The sequence below is a fragment of the Somniosus microcephalus genome, chromosome 5 (genome assembly GCF_052327205.1).
Source record: "Somniosus microcephalus isolate GS21.2 chromosome 5, FLI_Smic_1.0, whole genome shotgun sequence".
Taxonomy (NCBI): Eukaryota; Metazoa; Chordata; class Chondrichthyes; order Squaliformes; family Somniosidae; genus Somniosus; species Somniosus microcephalus.
Genome location: NC_140991.1, coordinates 3,904,632 through 3,921,630, shown reverse-complemented (window position 1 = coordinate 3,921,630; position 16,999 = coordinate 3,904,632). Strand labels below are relative to the sequence as shown.

Sequence of the window (16,999 nt, the reverse complement as noted above, 5' to 3'; positions counted from 1 at the left end):
TTCCATGGGCTTCAACTTTGCTGGCAAGCATATTATGTGGCACTTTTTCGAACGACTTTTTGAAATCCATGTTCACTACGTCAACTGCATTATCCTCATCAATCCTCCCTGTTACCTCATCAAAAAACTCAAACAAGTTAGTTAAACATGATTTGCCTTTAACAAATCCATGCTGGCTTTCCTTAATTAAACCACACTTTCCAAGCGACTGTTAATTTTGTCCCTGATTACTGTTTCTAAAAGCTTCCCCACTACCGAGGTCAAACTGAATGGGCTGTAGTTGCTGGGTTTATCTTTACACACTTTTTTGAACAAGGGAATAATATTTGCAGTTCTCCAGTCCTCTGGCACCGCCCCCGTATCTAAGGAGGATTGGAAGATTATGGCCAGTATCGCCGCGATTTCTTCCCTAAATTCCCGCAGCATCCTAGGAGGCATCCCATCCGCTCCTGGTGATTTATCTACTTAAAATACAGCCAGCCTTTCTAATGCCACTTTTTATCAATTTATATCCTATCAAGTATCTCCACTGCCTCCTCCTTTACAATGTCTATGGCAGCATCCTCTTCCTTGGTGAAGACTGATGCATAGTACTCATTTAGTACCTCAACCATACCCTCTGCCTCCATGAATAGGTCTCCTTTTTGGTCCCTAATCATCCCCATCCCTCCTCTTACTACCCTTTTACTATTTATATGCCTATAGAAGACTTTTGGATTACCTTTTATGTTGGTTGCAATTCTATTCTCATACCCTCTCTTTGCCCGTCTTATTTGATTTTTCACTTCTCCTCTGAACTTTCTATATAGAGCCTGATTCTCAGATGCATTTGCAACTTGACATCTGTCATATTCGCTCTTTTTCTGCTTCATCATATTCTCTATCTCTTTCATCATCCAGCGAGCCCTGACTTTAGTTGTCCTGCCTTTCCCCCTCGTTGGAAAGTACCTCAACTGCACCTGAACTATTTCCTCTTTAAAGGCAGCCTATTGTTCATTACAGTTTTGCCTGCCAATCTTTGATTCCAGTTTACCCGGGCCAGATCCGTTCTCATCCCACTGAAATTGCATTTCCCCCTGTTAAACATTTTTACTCTAGATTGCTCCCTGTCCTTTTTCATAGCTAACCAAAACCTTCTGATACTATGATTACTGTTCCCTAAATGTTCACCTATTGAAACTTGCTCCACCTGACCAAACTCATTCCCCAGTCTGGAGTACAGTTATGTTGAAAGACTGAAGAAGCTGGCGTTGTTCTCCTTGGAGCAGAGAAAATTGAGAGGAGATTTGATAGAGGTGTTCAAATCCATGAGGGGTGTGGACAGAGTAGATAGAGAGAAACTGTTCCCATTGGCAGAAGGGTGGAGAACCGGAGGACAGAGATTTAAGGTGATTGGCAAAAGAACCAAAGGCCACGTAAGAAAGACTTTTTTACGCAGCGAGTGGTTAAGATTTGGAATGTTCTCCCTGAAAGGGTGGTGGAGGCAGATTCAATCACAGCTTTGAAAAGGGAGTTGGATAAGTATCTGAAGGGAAGAAATGTGCAGGGCTACGGGGAAAGGGCGGGGGAGTGGGACTGGCTGAAGTGCTCTTGCAGAGAGCCGGCACGGGCTCGACGGGCCGAATGGCCTCCTTTCCTGCTGTAACCATTCTATGATTCGATGATTCTATGACCATGTGCTGTAACTTTAAAAAAGGTTAAAAGGAAATTGAACAAATTAAATTAAAGTACTGTTCCTTATGGTGATGCAGCACTCCAGTGCCTGCGGTGCCCACCGGTCTCGGAAGGCCTCGAGCGTGCCGGCAGACACCGCGTGCTCCATCTCCAGGGCCACCCAGGGGTGAACGTGGCCGTGGAAGACAGGTGGGCCGAATGACCCCCTGGACCGCCTGCTGCCTGGACCAGTTAATGGCCACTTTGGCCAGGCCCAGGAGCAGTCCCACGAGGAGGTCCCTGACCCGCCCGCTCCCCTCCGCACTGGGTGGCCGTAGATCAGGAGAGTGGGACTGAAGTGCAGACAAAAATCGAGGATCAGCCCCTTCAAATAATGGAAGAGGGACTGCAACCTCTCACACTCCGTATAAACATGGACAATCTGGGTCTATGGGAACGAGACAAGTTCAGCCTTTCTTTATTGATGAACTGAAACAGAATATAAGGAAAGAAACATGTACCGCCTCTTAAAGAACAGACATTGTATTCAACCGATGTAAATTTAATCATACTTTACAACTTCAAATAAATACACATCTATATTTTGTTAAAAAACACAGTTCCCTCAACTCAAGGAGCAGAAAACACAAGGCCCTAATATCTCCGTGTGCCCCGTGGGAATGCGGGTTCACATGGGGAGCCCGTGGGCCAATGAGACCATTCATTTACTGCCGGTTAAACAGGGGATAAAAAGGGGGAGTCGGCTCTGCAGCCTCACTTATCTGGGAGCCTTGCTTGTTAGAATGGAGGGGCTGCGGGTTCTGGGCTTGTTCTTTCTTACAATCTGTTCATCTCAGCCGCCCTCTCTCCTTCTCCCCGCCGATCAATGTTGGCTGTCTCCCAAATTCCGCCAAGACTGCGGGTTTGGGGGAATTGAAGGCAGTGAGTGTGTGCGGAGAGGCTGCTGCTTTGATGCCGGGAGCCGGGATGTGCCGCCGTGTTTCTATTCACTCCACTATCTGCCAGGTGGGTGTATTCTCGGCTCGCCTATATTCTGGGCCAGGGCTTCCCAGGACCAGCCGCAATCCAACTGCATTGGGGATTCCCTGGACAGTATCCTCTCTCCTCCTGTCCTGAAACATCAGCTGGAGTCTCCAACCTCTCCAGTCCGGGAGCTGGCGGGTTTAGGAACCGTGTTCAGTTCTACAGTTTGAAAGTCTGATCATTGAGATCCTGACCCAGGATCTCTCCTTCCTTCTCTATGCGACTTGGGACTTCTGATGGTTGAATTGCGCCCCAGGATAGGAGGGCAGAGTGAAGATCAGTCCCTGGCTGGCACTGACCGGACAGGCTGTGGATTTGATGCCGGTCTTGTGTAACCAGTCCAGTAGGGATGGAGTTGGTGACCCGTCTCCATTAGATGGAGAATTGGGGTGTGGACGGGGAGAGAAGGAAACTAGAAGCTGGTGCTGCGCTGGGTGGAGTTTCTCCCCCTCCCGGTAACGGTTCCCTTGCCATTCCCCGTGCAGCAACTAACCGCCTTTCATTGACTCTCTCCTGCAGTGTGCACCAAGGATGGGCGGGTCCTGATCGCCATCTCCAAGGATTTGACGCTGCCTCCTGTAAACCTGACAACGGTCCATCTGAAGGATGGACACGGAGCGGAGTGCAGTCCGACCGTGGCCTCTGCAGACACTGTGCTCTTTCAGTTCGCAGTCACTGAGTGTGGCACTACTCAGCGGGTAGGTATTGTGGGCTGGGAGCCCCATCAATGGCTGTCAGTCGGGTGGGAAAGAGGGGGTCTAAAGGGCAATGGGGGCCCTTAAAGACACTACATGTGATAAGGCAATGGCAGACTTGCTCAATTTCTCTGTAATGATGGTCTTCTGTCTCTTGTAGCTGGACGGGGTGAACGCCGTCTATGAAACGGATGTGTTGGGTCAGTTTGAGATCTTGGATGGAGCTTTGGGATCGGTGACCCGGGACAGCCCCTTCAGGTGAGACTGGGAGCACATGGAGCGGGTAGAGAAGGTGAGGAGCTGAATTCTCCAGCCGTGTCCGTTCTCTTGCAGGCTCCATGTCCAGTGCAGTTACAAGGGGAGCCAGGAGTCTGAATTGCAGGTGAAGCCCAGAGTTTACAGCCTTTCTCCGCCACTGCCTGCCACTGAGGCCGGGATCCTGGTTCTGGAGCTGAGAATAGCGAGAGGTAGCGAGTGCTGCTGATGGTTAGTGTCCAACTTCAGGCTCTCTCTCCAAATAGTGGCCGTCCTTCATCGTCTTCTCTTTCCAGATGGTGGCTACCGGAGCTGGTACGTGGCCAGTGACTACCCGATCCTGAGTGTGCTCCGGGACCCCGTGTTTGTGGAGGTTCGAGTCCTGAACCGGAACGATCCGTCCCTTGTGCTGGTGCTCAATGACTGCTGGGCGACCCCCACCCCCGAGCCGCATTCGGGGCTCCGATGGGACCTCCTGGTGGGCAGGTAAGGCAGCGAGTGAGGGACCTTGGGGCAGGCTGGTGATCGGGGAGGGGGGCGACATGGACTGGGTGAAGGAACGGCCAATAATCAAACCAATCTGAGCTCCAGGTTGACGATTGATGACTTGAATGGACTGGTTTCTTTATCTCGTCTAATCTCGGGACTTTGCTTTGATGTGCCGCTGTAACTCTGTAGTTGGGAGTTCCAGGTGCCCTCTCCATATAACCCGCTCTTTCTCTGTTCCAGGTGCCCCTTTACTGGAGACAATTACAAAACCCGCCTCCTCCCGGTAGACGCCGCTTCCCATTCGCCGTTCCCAACTCACCAGAATCGGTTTGTAGTCAGCACTTTCGCTTTCTGGGACCGAGTTTCGGGCCGGGCTCTGAGCGGGGAGGTGAGTTTCCTTCAGTCTTGCTCTCTTGGTTGAACTTGTTCCCTGGGTCTTGCTCACAGTGAGGAGGCCCCTGTTGACCCTTTGACTGTAGAAGCATGAATCTCCTGACTGGGAGCTGTGGCACTGACCACACCGCACTGTCTCTTTCCAGGTTCACTTCCACTGCAGTGCTGAGGTTTGCTTCCCTTCCACCCGAGAGAACTGCACGGCTCCCTGCAGCCCCAGTAAGTAGCTGGGATCTGACTAGAAACTGAACCCTGATGGGGAAGGGTGGGTGTGGGGCATCTGGACACTGGGCCCAACAGTGGGCACAGGAGCAGTGTCCTCAATCTGCCCGCTCAACTCTATCCCAGTTAGTCTACAGCAGGATGGCAATCTGGCTCAGCGGCTCTGAGCACATCTTGCACTGGTTCTGAATGGAATCCACCTCTGGCCTTAAACATTGATCTAGCATCCTGCTGTCACCGGGAGTTCCAGGGTGGAACCGAACCGATATCTGGGGGAGACTTGGGCAATGTGTGTATGTCCAGTGTAACCGCTGGTCAAACTAGTGCTTAAAACGGGTCACTTTCCCTCCCCCGCCCCCAGGAGACCAGACTGGCCATTGGACCCGTCAACGACTGCAAACTTTGCTGGGTTGAAGCGGGTCTTTCTGAGAATAGGGAGTGAATCTTAGTCTGACAGTGAGGGAACCGTATTTAACTAGTACAATCTCACTCCGGTACTCACTGCCCGAGGGTTTTTGCATTGGGCCATCGGATTGACCATCTGATTTGGGGCTTCAGACAGCTGCACATTGAATCGCCCACCTTGAAGTCTTGTCTCTGCCTCTTGTCTCCCCCAGAGAGGCGAAGAAGCGCCGATGACCGGGCTGGGTCCTTGGTGACTGCTGATGGAGCCATCATTTTCCTGGAAGATGAGGAGAGATTGGCTGCTGGGATCCACCAGGAAGAGAAAGGTAAAGGAGGCCCCTGCTACACTCTAGTGATGGAGTAACTAGTGCCCATCTAACCCTCCCTTCTCCCCACAGATGCTGCTGCTGATTCCCCCTCCCGTGTTCTTCCTGGAGTCGCGGTTGGGGTAGCTCTGCTCTCCGTGGCCCTGTTGGTCGGGACTGTTGCCATGTGGAAAATGGACCATCGCCGCAGGGTGGGCTCCGAGTGCAGCTCCGTGGAACTGTAGATGTGTCTGTTGGATAATAAACCCCTGTTATACATGAAACCTGATCTCGTTATATTCAAAGTTCTGGCTGGATTTTACTGTCCTTGTGTTAATTGGTAGCCTGTTTTGGGAATCTATTGGGCCGCTTCTCTCAGCTGCCTTAACAATTGTGCCTCCCAAAAAGAAATCAGCCAAATTTGAGTTCCAGAGCAGTTTTCTATTCGTTCCTGGGATGTGGGTGTCACTGCAAGGGCAGCGTTTATTGCCCTTGTGGTGGTGGTGAGGTGCCTTCTTGAACTGCTACAGTCTGTGGTGAAGATACACTCCCAGTGCTGTTAGGGAGGGAGTTTCAGGATTTTGACCCAGTGATGAAGGAATAGCGATACTGTATTACCAAGTCAGGATGTTGTGATTTGTAGGTGGTGGTGTTCCCATGCACTTGCTGCCCTTGTCATTCTAGGTGGAAGAGGTCACCGGTTTGGGAGGTGCTGCTGGAGCAGCCTTGGCGAGTTGCTGCAGTGCATCTTGTAGATGGTCCACAGTGCACCGGTGGGGCAGTGATTGTGTAAGATGGTGGATGGGGTGCCAATCAAGTGGGCTGCTTTGTCCTGGATGGAGTAGCGCTTCAAGTGGTGTTGGATCTGTACTCATCCAGGCAAGTGGAGAGTATTCCATCACACTTAGTCTTGAAGTCCAGATGCTTGGAGATTACTGGATCTGTGACTGGAGCCTGGCAGAGATACAGGTCTCCAGGCTCCCGTTGTTTCAGGGGTGATGTGGGTTCATGTGACTGGCATTCTCTACAGATAAACTACAATAAATGGTTGGGTTGGGCCTCACTAAAGCGGCAGTGGAAACATTGGGCTAGAAATTCAGTTGTTAGCGCCGGAGAAGTGGGGCGCAAAGCAGCTAGCACCCAGGCATGGCGCGATCTGCGCCTCTCGTGAACTTCAGTCAAGATTTAGCGGCAGCGCAAAACTGCAGCGCCCACTCAGAAGCGCGCACAGATCCTGAAGTCATTTCATGGTGCAATGCCCTTGGTGTTCCCTGATCTGGAACTTCAGTGGCACCCCCTCTGTGCGCCTGGCGCCCCAGCGACTGGTAGGGGGAACGGTTCCCAGTTGCTGCGGGGGGTGCTATTTAAAGGGGACTCCTCCTGCATTATAAGTGGCAGCCATTTTGTGCCAATCCTTCTGGGAGAGACAAGGGGAGAGCTTTCTGCTTTGACTCAGTGCTCGCACAGGTACTTCTGGCTTTAGGCCAGAGCTTTGTACTTGGATTTAACTTTCAGTGCCACAGCCTAGAGTCACCACATCTAATAGGGGCTGCAATGGGTGGAAACGTTGGCTTTCTGCATTGCATTCAAACGACTTGGATGCCGTGAGTGCCAATCGTGGCCAGACAGCAGGGCCAACAGGTGTTGGCACAGGAGGCCTTACCCACCCAGGCTATACCGCCAGCAGTTCTCATATCTGAACATGTCTGAGGAGTAGTGTTTGGAGGCTGTGATGCAGAAGGGAGGTGGTCACTGAGATCTGCCACCTGCTTCGCAGAGATCTGCAGCCACAGATGAGGAGCAGGATGTCTGTCGGTGGCAGTGAAGGTGATGGTGGCTCAACTTCTATGCCACTGGCTCCTTCCAATCTGCTATTGGGGACATTGCCAATATCTCCCAGTTCGCGGTACATTGCTGCATCTAGCAGGTGACCAATGCCCTTGTCAGAAGACCGAGGTTCTGCTGAGTGAGTTTGAGCAGCTAGGGGTCAAATTAAAAAGCAGAACCACAAGGGTAATAATCTCTGGATTACTACCTGAGCCACGTGCAAATTTGGCTAGGGTAAATAAAATTAGTTAAATATGTGGCTCAAAGCCTGGTGTGGGAGAAATGGGTTTTGCTTCCTTGGACACTGGCATCAGTACTGGGACAAGGGAGAGCTGTTCTGTTGGGATGCACTTCACTTGGCCAGTGCTGGGACGAGTGCTGGCGAATCGAATAACTAGGGCTGTAGAGAGGGCTTTAAACTAATTAGTGGGGGGGGGGGGGAGGTTTTAAGAGCTAAAAATGACAGCAGAGAAGGCAATAGAGTAAGGTAGCAGTGGGGGAATTAAAAACCAGAGCGTGTCAGGAAGGGACAGAATGTATAATAAAGGTAAAGTAGTAAAAGCAGGAATAAATTGCCAAAAAATATTTGAAAGTTCTTTATCTGAATGCACGCAGCATTCGTAACAAAATTGACGAGTTGACGGTACAAATAACTACACATGGGTATGATCTGGTGGCCATTACGGAAACATGGCTGCAAGATAATCATGACTGGGAACTAAACATACAAGGGTATTTAACTATTAGGAAGGACAGACAGGAAGGAAAGGGAGGTGGGGTTGCTATGTTAATCAAGGATGGAATCACTGCAATAGTCAGAAATGATATTGGGTCAAAGGATCAGGGTAGTGAAATAATTTGGGTGGAGATGAGGAATAAGAAGGGGGGGGGGGAAAGTCACTAGTGGGCGTAGTCTATAGGCCTCCTAACAGTTGTAACTCTCTGGGTCGGATTATAAATCCGGAAATAGTTGGGGCTTGTAATAAGGGAACAGCTATAATCATGGGGGATTTTAACTTTCATATTGACTGGACTAATCAAATTGGGCATGGCAGCCTTGAGGAAGAGTTCATAGAGTGTATTAGGGATGGGTTCCTTGAGCAGTATGTAACTGAACCAACCAGGGGGCAGGCAATCTTCGATCTGGTCCTGTGTAATGAGACCGGATTAATAAAAAATGTCCTAGTAAAGGATCCCCTTGGAATGCGTGACCATAATATGGTTGAATTCCAAATTCTGTTTGAGGGTGAGTTGGATCTCAAACCAGCATACTGAGCTTAAATAAAGGAGACTATGAAGGTATGAGTAGAATTGACTAAAGTGGACTGGGAAAACAGGGAAAACAGATTAAAGTGTAAGACGGTACAAGAGCAGTGGTCTGCATTCAAGGAGATATTTCACATCTTTCAAGATAAATATATTCCACTGAGGAAAAAGGGAGTAAAAGAAAAGACAGCCATCTGTGGCTTGGTAAAGTAATAAAGGATAGTATCCAACTGAAAACAAGGGCATATAAAGTAGCCAAATCTAGTGGGAGGATAGAAGATTGGGAAGCATTTAAAAGCCAGCAAACAATAACTAAAAGATTAATTAAGAAAGGGAAGATAGATTATGAAAGTAAACTAGCAAAAAATATAAAAACATAGCAAGAGATTCTACGGCTATATTTAGGAAAAGAAAAAGGGTGGCTAAAGTGAACGTTGGTCCCTTAGAGGATGGGACCGCGACACTACTGGTGGGGAACATGGAGATGGCAAAGATGCTGAACAAATATTTTGTATCGGTCTTTATGGTAGAGGGCACTAAATATCCCAACACTGGACAAACAGGGGGCAATGAGGGGGGAGAGAGGAGCTAAAGACGATTAAAATCACTAAGGAGATGATCTCAGTAAAATAATGGGACTTAAGGCGGATAAATCCCCCGGACCTGATGGCTTACATCCTAGGGTTTTGAGAGAAGTGGCGGTAGGGATTGTGGATGCATTGGTGATTATTTTCCAGAACTCCCTGGACTCGGGAAAGGTCCTGGCAGATTGGAAAACTGCTAATGTAACACCCTTATTTAAGAAGGGAAGTAGACCAAAAAGCTGGAAACTATAGACCAGTTAGCCTAACATCTGTGGTTGGCAAAATGTTGCAGTCCATTATTAAGGAAACAGTAACAGAGCATTTGGATAAACATAATTTAATAGGACAGAGTCAGCATGGTTTTATGAAGGGGAAGTTGATGTGCCTTCAATAACCACAAAACTAGAAATTTTAGACTTTAACAAGTTGGCTATTAATCACTAAGATCAGAGCTAACATCTCAACACACTGACTGGCTCGCAGGAATGAGTCCTGCAGATCCTGGGATCTTTATGTAAGAGAAGTCAGGGGCGGAGCCAAGACCTGGAACATTCCAGGTTAGTCAGGAAAGAGGAAGTGAAACTATACACTGTGTGGGGGAGGGTAATATACATGAGTGCAAAAACGAATACAGGCAAGCCAAACACATTTCATTACATTCACCCCTTCTTTAGATTTAGCCCATTGGGGTGATGTTTCTTCAAAGTTGGTATAAGTGAGTCTGTCAGGAGGTTTTGCGGTTCTCGGTGATTGGCGCAAAGCCGGTTGGGGTGCCTCTAGGGGAGTGGATTCTGGTTCCTCCGCTGTCCGGGCCTCCGCAGTGTCTTCCAGGTTATCTGCAGTGTCCTCCAGGTTAAAGTTGGGTATTGATACCTCTGGGCGTCCTGTCTCTTTTTGGTGTAGGTCTTCCTCGGGTAGTCTCTCATCGTTCTCTCCGCTCCCCGAGGGAGCGAGGTCTTTTATGGAAACAGTGTCCTCTCACCCGTCAGAGTATTCGATATAGGCGTACTGAGGGTTTGCATGGAGGAGCTGTACCTTTTCCACAAGGGGGTCCGTGTTTTATGGCCTCTCGCGTGCTTCCGCAATAGTACTGTCCCCGGAGACATCAGCCACGCGGGTAGAGATATGCCCAAGGTAGATTTCCGGGGGAAAACGAACATCTTTTCGTGAGGGGTAGCGTTAGTGGCTGTACATAACAGAGACCTTATGGAGTGGAGCACGTCTGGGAGGACTTCCTGCCAGCGGGAGGTCGGAAGGCCTTTTGACTTTAAGGCTAACGTGACAGCCTTCCAAACAGTAGCATTCTCCCTTTCCACTTGCCCATTACCCCGGGGGTTGTAGCTAGTGGTTCTGCTAGTGGCTATCCCCTTTGAGAGCAAGAACTGGCGCAGTTCGTCACTCATAAATGACGTCCCCCTATCGCTGTGTATGTAGTTCGGCATGCCAAACATGCAGAATAGATTACAGAGACACTTGATGACAGAGACACTTGATGACCGTGGCACTGGTCATGTCTGGGCAGGGAATGGCGAAGGGGAAGCGGGAATATTCATCGATGATATTGAGGAAGTATACGTTACGGTCGGCAGAGGGAAGGGGTCCCTTGAAGTCCAGACTTAGGCGCTCGAATGGCCGTGTGGCTTTGATAAGGTGTGCACGGTCAGGCCTGTAGAAACGAGGCTTGCATTCCGCACAGATGCGGCAGGCTCTGGTCATTGCCCTGACCACCTCGATGGAGTGGGGTAGATTGCGGGACTTTATAAAATGGTATAGTCGGGTGACCCCCTGGGTGACAGAGGTCGTTGTGGAGACCCTGTAATTTCTCCGTATGAATGCTGGCACACATTCCCCGTGATTCATTAAGGGCTCCCGGCCTGTACATAATATCATAGTCGAACGTGGATAGTTCGATCCTCCACCTGAGTATTTTGTCATTCTTGATTTTGCCCCTTTTGTTTGTTATTAAACATGAAAGCCACCGACCGCTGGTCGGTGAGCAGGGTGAAACGTTTGCCGGCTAGGTAGTGTCTCCAGTGCCGCACTGCCTCCACTATAGCCTGTGCCTCCTTCTCGACAGAAGAGTGCCTGATTTCAGGTCCCTGAAGGGTTCGGGAGAAGAAGGCCACAGGTCTCCCAGCCTGATTGAGGGTCGCAGCTAAAGCAAAGCCTGGCGCGTCGCTTTCGACTTGAAAGGGAATGCTTTCGTCCACTGCACACAGTGCAGCCCTTTCAATGTCCTGTTTGATACTGGTGAAAGCCTCCCGAGCTTCAGCTGATAGTGGGAAGGACGTCGATTTAATGAGGGGTCGGGCCTTATCAGAGTAATTGGGCACCCATTGGGCATAATACGAAAAAAATCCCAGGCACCTTTTTAAAGCTTTGGGATTGTGTGGCAGGGGCAGTTCTTTTTAGGGGGCGTAATCGGTCAGGGTCCGGTCCAATTACACCATCTTCCACCACACAGCCGAGGATACAGAGACAGGTTGTGTTGAAGACACATTTGTCTTCGTTGTAGGTTAGATTCAGCTTTAGGGCAGTTTTTAAAAATCTCGCAAGATTTAGATCGTGGTCTTGCTGGTTGTGCCCGCAGATAGAGACATTCTCCAGATAGGGGTAGGTAGCTTGTAGTTTATTCTCGTCAACCATGCGGTCCATCTCACGTTGGAAGACCGAGACCCCATTTGTTACCCCGAAGGGCACTCTGAGAAAATGGTAGAGGCATCCGTTCGCCTCGAAGGCGGTGTATGGGCGGTCCTCCGTTCTAATGGGGAGCTGGTGATACGCGGATTTGAGGTCGATAGTCGAGAAGACTCGGTATTGCGCGATCTGGTTGACCATTTCTGATATGCGGGGTAAAGGGTAGGCATCCAGCTGGGTATAAATATTAACAGTCTGGCTGTAGTCAATTACCATCCGTTTCTTTTCGCTATTTTTAACTATGACTACTTGGGCACGCCACGGACTGGTACTGCATTCAATAATGCCTTCCCGCAGGAGTCTGTCCACTTCCGCCTTGATAAAGTGTCTGTCTTCCAGACTGTACCGTCTACTTTTGGTCGCTATGGGCCTACAGTTCGGAGCGAGATTAGCGAATAAAGAGGGCGGGCTGATTTTTAAGGTTGATAGGCCACAGACTGTGAGCGGCGGCTGAGACCCGCCATATGCTAGCGTGACACTTTCGTGGTGGCACTGGAAGTCCAGGCCCAAGATTACATTAACACAGAGTTCTGGCATCACGAGGAGTTTAAAATCCTTGTAGTCCGTGCCTTTTACAGTCAGTGTTACCACACAGTAGCCCAAAATGTCCGAAATGTGGGGCTTAGCAGCCATAGCAATTCTGCTCCGTGTAGGGGTTACCGTTAATGAGTGCTGCCGTACCAGGCTAGGGTGGATAAAACTCTCGGTACTCCCACAGTCAATTAAACATTTCGTTAAATTCCCGTTTACCTGTATGTCCATCATGGATTTTGTCAACGGGTGTGGAATCGCGGACCAATTCGTCAGAGTACGCGTTGGCCATCACGGCCTTGCAGTTACAGTCCCGGACCAAGTCCTTTAGGCCCTGTAAGAAATCGTCCATTGATTCCTCAGGTTGCTGCTTGCGTGTAGCCAGCAGGTGTCTGGCGTACACTTCATTTACTGGCCTCTGGTATTGGGCCTTCAGGATAGTGATGGCCTCCATGTAAGAGGTGGCGTCCCGGATGGACGAATAAATCCGATGATTAACGTGAGTAGTCAGTAGACTCAGTTTATCTACCTTGCTAGCGGATGAGGCCCTCGCGAAGAGTTCGAAGCATTTGAGCCAGTGTCCAAATTGATTTGATGCTTCAGCAGAATATGGATCCAAGTCCAGACGCTCTGGTTTTAGGAGTCGATCCACCCTAGTATTCTTCAGTGATTAAAATTGATGTGCCTTCAATAACCACAAAACTAGAAGTTTTAGACTTTAACAAGTTGGCTTTTAATCACTAAGATCAGAGCTAACATCTCAACACACTGACTGGCTCGCAGGAATGAGTCATACAGATCCTGGGATCTTTATGTAAGAGAAGTCAGGGGCGGAGCCAAGAGCCAAGACCTGGAACATTCCAGGTTAGTCAGGAAAGAGGAAGTGAAACTATACACCGTGTGGGGGAGGGTAATATACATGAGTGCAAAACGAATACAGGCAAGCCAAACACATTTCATTACAGAAGTCATGTTTGACAAATTTGCTCGTATTCTTTGAGGATGTAACATACAGGTTGGATAAAGGGGAACCAGTGGATGTAGTCCATTTGGACTTCCAAAAGGCATTTGACAAGGTTCCACACTAGATTACTGATCAAGATAAGAAATCATGGGATTGGGGGTAATATACTGGCATAGGTGGAAGATTGGCTATCTAACAGAAAACAAAGAGTTGGGATAAATGGTTCATTCTCGGGCTGGCAATCGGTAACTAGTGGTGTTCCGCAGGGGTCAGTGCTGGGACCCCAACTCTTTACAATCTATATTAACGATTTGGAGGAAGGGACCGAGTGCAACATATCCAAGTTTGCCGACGGTACAAAGATGTGAGGGAAAGCAATGAGTGAGGAGGACATAAAAAACCTGCAAAAGGACATAGACAGGCTAAGTGAGTGGGCAGAGATTTGGCAGATGCAATATAATGTTGGAAAGTGTGAGGTTATGCACTTTGGCAGAAAAAATCAAAGAGCAAGTTATTATCTAAATGGAGAGAAACTACAAAGTGCTACAGTACAAAGAGATCTGGGGGTCCTGGTGCATGAAACACAAAAAGTTAGTATGCAGGTGATCAAGAAGGCCAATGGAATCTTGGCTTTTATTGCAAGGGGGATGGAGTATAAAAACAGGGAAGTCTTGCTGCAGTTATACAGGGTATTGTTGAGGCCACACCTGGAATACTGCATGCAGTTTTGGTTTCCATATTTAAGAAAAGATATACTTGCTCTCGAGGCGGTTCAGAGAAGGTTCATTCGGTTGATTCCGGAGATGAGGGGGTTGACGTATGAGGAAAGGTTGAGTAGGTTGGGACTCTACTCATTGGAGTTCAGAAGAATGAGAGGCGATCTTATCGAAACATATAAGATTGTGAGGGGGCTTGATCGGGTGGATGCGGGGAGGATGTTTCCACTGATGGGTGAGACTAGAACTAGGGGGCATAATCTAAGAATAAGGGGCTGCGCTTTCAAAACTGAGATCAGGAGAAACTTCTTCACTCAGGGTAGGAAATCTATGGAATTTGCTACCCCAGAGAGCTGTGGAAGCTGCAACATTAAATAAATTAAAAATGGAGATAGACAATTTCCTAGCAGATAAGGGAATTAGGGGTTACGGGGAGAGGCCAGGGAAGTGGACGTGAATCTAGATTCGGATCAGCCATGATCCTATTGAATGGCGGAGCAGGCCTGAAGGGCCGTATGCCCTACTCCTGCTCCTACTTCTTATGTCCTTCCCCATGACCCTGGACAAGCAGCAAGAGCGTGCAATGGGATTTGGGAGAATAGCGGGATTCCCCGTGGTGCAGGGCGCCATTGACTGCACGCATGTGGCTTGACGGGCACCTTTACAGCATGCTGAGGATTACCGCAACCACAAGGGCTACCATTCACTCAACGTCCAGTTGGTGTGTGACCACAGGCAGCTCATACTGGCTGTTAATGCCTGCTTTCCAGGCAGAAGCCACGATGCCTTCATCCTGCGCCAGACTTCTGTGGCATACATTTTCGAAGCCCAGGCTCACCCATGAGGATGGCTTCTCGGGGACAAGGGCTATACTTTGTGCACCTGCCTGATGACCCCGCTCCCTGCGCCTAGCACCCCTGCTGAAGAGCGATACAATGACAGCCATCAAGCTACCAGGAACATCATTGAGCACACAATTGCTATGCTCAAGTAACGGTTCCACTGTCTAGACTGTTCCTGCCATGGAAGGAGTGCAGCAAAGATTCATCAGGATGATACCTGGGGTGGCAGGAATGACTTATGAGGAGAGATTGTGTCGATTGGGCTTATACTCACTGGAGTTTAGAAGATTGAGAGGGGATCTCATTGAAACCTATAAATTCTGTCAGGCCTGGATAGACTAGATGCAGGAAGGATTCTCCCGATGGCCGGGGAGTCCAGAACCAGGGGTCATAGTCTAAGGATAAGGGGTAAGCCATTTAGGACTGAAATGAGGAGGAATTTCTTCACCCAGAGAGTGGTGAACCTGTGGAATTCTCTGCCACAGAGGGTGGTGGAGGCCAGTTCATTAAATATATTCAAGAAGTAGTTGGATATATTCAGGCTAAAGGGATATGGGGAGAAGGCCGGGACAGGGTACTGAATTTGGATGATCAGCCATGATCTCATTGAATGGTGGAGCAGGCTCAAAGGGCCGAATGGCCTGCTCCTATCTTCTATGTGCCACAGGAGCCCTACCATACTCGCCTGAGTGAGTCTCCCATTTCATTGTAGTGTGATGCATGCTGCACAACCTGGCTATCCTCAGGACTCAGCCACTGCCAGCAGACATTGGAGGACCACCAGAGGAGGAGAACCAAGACGGCAGGGAGGCACAAAGTGCAAGGGCCGTCCGTCGGTGGCTTATTGCAACTCAGTTCTAGGCCCCCTTTCCGGGAATGGCTTGTGCCAGTGAAAGAACATGAATGGAGCTGCTCCGCAAGCCCTCAGCCGGTTAAGGCAACAACTAGTTCAAAGTGCAAACATGGACAATGTGAATAAAGGGAATTTTTTATTGTGCAAACTCTGTGCCCTTCCCGCATGACAAACTAATTCAGATAAACCCCCCAAAAAACAGTCAGAGACATAACTGGCTCTCACAACCTTCAGAAAATCAAAAAAACAGTTAAACAAAAATGACCATGATCCTTGGCCTTCATATAAAAAACAAACATTCCTGCCCCGCATATAAAAAACAAACACAACATTCCTGGCCCTCATATAAAAAACAAACCCAACAGTCTCAGCCTTCATATATAAAAAGAACATTCTCGGCCTTCATATGTAAACACAACATATGGCCACACCTACTTTTTTCCCTGCGAGGGTGATCTGCCTCACTTCCGCGAGTGGCCCCTTCCCACCCTGCAGCTCCTCCTCAATGGGACCCCAGTGGCTGCAGCAAGGCTGGGGGAAGGCTGCTGAGGGTCAGATGGTGAGACGGCAGATGCCCTTTGGGGACGGCCTGGACCAGCTCTGGGCTTGGAGGGCCTGGCTGCTGTCTGCTCCAACTCTGCTTGGGCGGCAGCAGTCTGTCCTACGGGTGATGGCAGCTGCAGTGGAGGAGGAATGCTGCCAACCTGACAGAGCACAGGCACTCCCTGGTCGGCTGATACACTGGCATTCGCACGGGCCAGCACTGCAGCATGCGCAGCAATCTGCTGAAGCACAGACTGCTGGGCTTCTGCGGCACGGCGAGACCTCGGCGATGCCTCGCCGATCCAGCGAGGGTGTCAGCAGTTAGTGCCCGTGTGGCCCTGATCTGTGTCTGCATCAGACCAGCCATTGAATGCACGGCACGACTGAGCACTTGGCTGGAAGCCGCCTGTGATGCAGCGAAGTCCTGCTGACTCCTAGCCTGTGCTGCCGCGAAGTCCTGCAGACTCCTTGCCTGTGCTGCACTGAATTTCTGCAGACCCCTGGCCTGTGCTGCCCTGAATTCCTGCAGACTCCTGGCCTGTGCTGCCCCGAATTCCTGAACACTCCTTGCCAGTGACTCTATGGAGTCAGGCATCCTTGCCACTGTAGCCATGAGCTCAGTGTGCCTGCGCTCAGCCTGGATGCCCATTTCACCAAGGAGCCGCAACTCCTCTGCGCTCACCGTAGCAGGACTGGAGGCCGCACTCACCCTCCG

General features: G+C 49.6%; 1 protein-coding gene across 1 annotated transcript in view; it reads left to right on the top strand.

Moving 5' to 3' along the window:
• The first annotated feature begins 2,449 nt into the window (after nt 1-2,449).
• Nucleotides 2,450-16,999, top strand: part of LOC147116810 (uncharacterized) — a 44,305-nt gene continuing 29,755 nt past the window's right edge. The window contains exons 1-8 of the mRNA XM_085987230.1: nt 2,450-2,679; nt 3,217-3,395; nt 3,553-3,650; nt 3,726-3,859; nt 3,944-4,133; nt 4,377-4,524; nt 4,676-4,748; nt 5,369-5,482. Of these exons, the coding sequence (XP_085843356.1) occupies nt 2,457-2,679; nt 3,217-3,395; nt 3,553-3,650; nt 3,726-3,859; nt 3,944-4,133; nt 4,377-4,524; nt 4,676-4,748; nt 5,369-5,482 (1,159 nt within the window). The 5' untranslated portion in view covers nt 2,450-2,456. The remainder of the gene's footprint in view (nt 2,680-3,216; nt 3,396-3,552; nt 3,651-3,725; nt 3,860-3,943; nt 4,134-4,376; nt 4,525-4,675; nt 4,749-5,368; nt 5,483-16,999) is intronic.